This window comes from Thamnophis sirtalis, unplaced genomic scaffold (genome assembly GCF_051295495.1).
Source record: "Thamnophis sirtalis isolate CommonGarterSnake01/CBP01778 unplaced genomic scaffold, rThaSir2_p1.2 scaffold_13, whole genome shotgun sequence".
In the NCBI taxonomy this organism is placed as follows: domain Eukaryota; kingdom Metazoa; phylum Chordata; class Lepidosauria; order Squamata; family Natricidae; genus Thamnophis; species Thamnophis sirtalis.
The window spans coordinates 4267314-4270450 of NW_028261393.1; the positions used below are offsets into that span (position 1 = coordinate 4267314).

The 3137-nt window shown below is 50.1% G+C and overlaps 1 protein-coding gene across 1 annotated transcript in view; it reads left to right on the forward strand.

Moving 5' to 3' along the window:
* CXCR3 (C-X-C motif chemokine receptor 3) overlaps positions 1–2496 on the forward strand; it is a 13756-nt gene extending 11260 nt beyond the window's left edge. The window contains exon 2 of the mRNA XM_087727086.1: positions 1132–2496. Coding sequence (XP_087583212.1) covers positions 1132–2223 — 1092 coding nt within the window. The 3' untranslated portion in view covers positions 2224–2496. The remainder of the gene's footprint in view (positions 1–1131) is intronic.
* Positions 2497–3137: the final 641 nt, after the last annotated feature.

Here is a 3137-nt window from a genome sequence, read left to right on the forward strand (position 1 = left end):
CTCACTGTTGACATCAGGAACACACTCCCTTGCCTCCTCCCCACTGGTCCAAGGCTCAGGCACCTCCTGATGGCCAACCAGCCTCTCTGTGCCATGCTCGGAGTCGGAACCCTGTCCAGGGTCCTCCACATCCTCCAGAGCCGACTCATAGGGCTCCTCGCTGTTGGAGTCTGGTGGCAGCTCCAACGGCTCCTGCTGGGCCACAACATTAAAGTCTCCAAATTTGAGAAACACAGGTATAGATTAAGATTCTTAGGCTAACAGATTAAGAATATTTATACCAATCCATTGTACTAACGGATGTAGTTATGCTAAGAATATAAATTTCCTGACAGTGAGAACAATGAACAGTGGAACAGAAGTTGCCTCCAGAAGTTGTGAATGCCCCAACACTGGAAGTCTTTAAGAAGATGTTGGATAGCCATTTGTCTGGAACGGTATAAGGTTTCCTGCCTAGGCAGGAGGTTGAACTAGAAGACCTCCAAGGTCCCTTCCAATTCTGCTATTGTATTATTGTATTAAATCCATTATACTAATGGAGTTAAACTCCACAAATGCTAGCTAGGGAATTGAACTCCACATATCTTAAAGGAGCTATATTTGAAAAAAAGATTGGTGTAGCTTAAGATTCAGATTACATTAAACCATTATACTAATGGACGTAGTTATACCAGTAGTATAGAAACTCTACAATATTAATGGAGTTGAAGTCCACCGTTGCTGGCTGGGGGAATTCTGGGACTTGAAGTCCTCACATTTTAAAGAAGCCAAATTGGACATTCACTACTCTAGTTGAAATTCAACCACTTCACCTTCTCCTAAATTTTAGGCCCCACCGTGGTTGTAAATCACGGCCTGCCTGTATCCAGTGGTAGGTTGCTCCTGGTTTGTTTCAGTTCAGCTGAACCAGTAGTAGCAGCGGTGGGAGGCCACCGCCCACCCACCCGGATGCTTCTGCACTTGCAGGAGCGCTCCCGAACCAGTAGTAGAAATATTTGCAACCCACCACAGCCTGTAATCTTCTCATAGGTGTTCTGAGCCTCAGACAGCTGCCAAAGAATAGTTAAAATAAACGATAACGTTAAACCATGAAGTAAAATAATCCGCTGTCATGTTTCCTCCTCCTTTCAGGCTGAAAATTCCAGCATGTTCTCCAATAACAGTGGAGAGTACGTGGATTACTACAATGAGAGCTACTCTTTCGACTGTTGCTTTGCCCAGCCGTGCGATTTTAACCCGTACCGGGAGTTTTCAGAGAGGTTCCTGCCTCCGTTCTACATCATCATTTTCCTCCTGGGTCTCGGAGGCAACGTGATGGTCATCGCCGTCTTCCTCCTGGACCGAGTCTCCTTATTCGGGAACGACATCTTCGTCCTCAACTTGGCCATCGCAGACATTCTCCTGGTGGTCACCCTCCCCTTCTGGGCAGCCCAGGCCGTCTACGGTTGGATCTTCAAAGGCTTCCTCTGCAAGGTCATCGGCAGCAGCCTGAAGATCAACTTCTACGCCAGCATCCTCTTCCTCATATGCATCAGTTTCGAGCGGTACCTCTCCATCGTCTACGTCATACGGATGTACAACAGGAACAAGCGCTTCCTCATCATCTACACCGCCTTGCTGGTTTGGCTGGTCTGCTTCCTGCTGGCGGTGCCCGACTTCATGTACCTGAGGTCCGAGTATGACAGCCGCATGAAAGCCACTTCCTGCGTTCTCTTGTTCCCGCCGCAGAGCACCAAGGTGTGGAACATCGCCCTGATCATCATCAACCAAGTGATAGCTTTCTTGCTCCCTCTGATGGCCATGATCTACTGCTACTTCCACATCATCGTGACCCTCCAGCGCTCCAGGGGCTTCCAAAAACACAAGGCCCTCAAGGTGATCCTGGTCGTGGTGGCGGCCTTCTTCCTCTGCTGGTTGCCTTACCATTTGGTGCAGTTCATCACCACTTTGCTCCAGCTGGACATCCTGGAGAAGAATTGCCAGTGGGAGGACAACCTGGATATCGCCGATACCGTCACCACCAGTTTGGGCTTCTTCCACTGTTGCCTCAACCCGCTGCTCTATGCCTTCGTCGGGGTCAAGTTCCGGAACAAGCTCTTGACCATGCTGAGGAGATTTGGATGCATCAATCAGAAATTCTGGAACAGGCATTTCAGGCCGTCCAGTCAAATGAGAGATTCGAGTTGGTCTGAAAGCACAGATTGCTCCAACGCCACCTTCTAGAATGATCTGTGGCCCGTCAGCATGCCATTACTATCCCAGGATTCTCTCTTCCCTTGCTTCTCTGCCAGCAGGCGTCCCGTTGCTCTACACACTGGTTGCTCTACACACTAGTCCTTGACTTAACAACCATTTGTTTGGGGAGGGGGTGTTCGAAACAGTGGTGGGACTACCAATTCTGGGGCATGGCTTGGTGAGCATGGTGGGCGTAGCTTGATGGGCATGACAGGGGAAGGATACTGCAAAATCTCCCTTCCCATCCCACTCCAGGGGAAGGATACTGCAAAATCTCCCTTCCCTCCCCACTCCAGGGGAAGGATACTGCAAAATCTCCCTTCCCTCCCCACTCCAGGGAAAGGATACTGCAAAATATCCATTCCCATCCCACTCCAGGGGAAGGATACTGCAAAATCTCCATTCCCATCCCACTCCAGGGGAAGGATACTGCAAAATCTCCCTTCCCTCCCCACTCCAGGGAAAGGATACTGCAAAATCTCCCTTCCCTCCCCACTCCAGGGGAAGGATACTGCAAAATCTCCATTCCCATCCCACTCCAGGGGAAGGATACTGCAAAATCTCAATTTCCTCCCCACTCCAGGGAAAGGATACTGCAAAATCTCCCTTCCCTCCCCACTCCAGGGGAAGGATACTGCAAAATCTCCCTTCCCTCCCCACTCCAGGGGAAGGATACTGCAAAATCTCCATTCCCATCCCACTCCAGGGGAAGGATACTGCAAAATCTCCCTTCCCTCCCCACTCCAGGGGAAGGATACTGCAAAATCTCCCTTCCCTCCCCACTCCAGGGAAAGGATACTGCAAAATCTCCCTTCCCTCCCCACTCCAGGGGAAGGATACTGCAAAATCTCCATTCCCATCCCACTCCAGGGGAAGGATACTGCAAAATCTCCATTCCCATC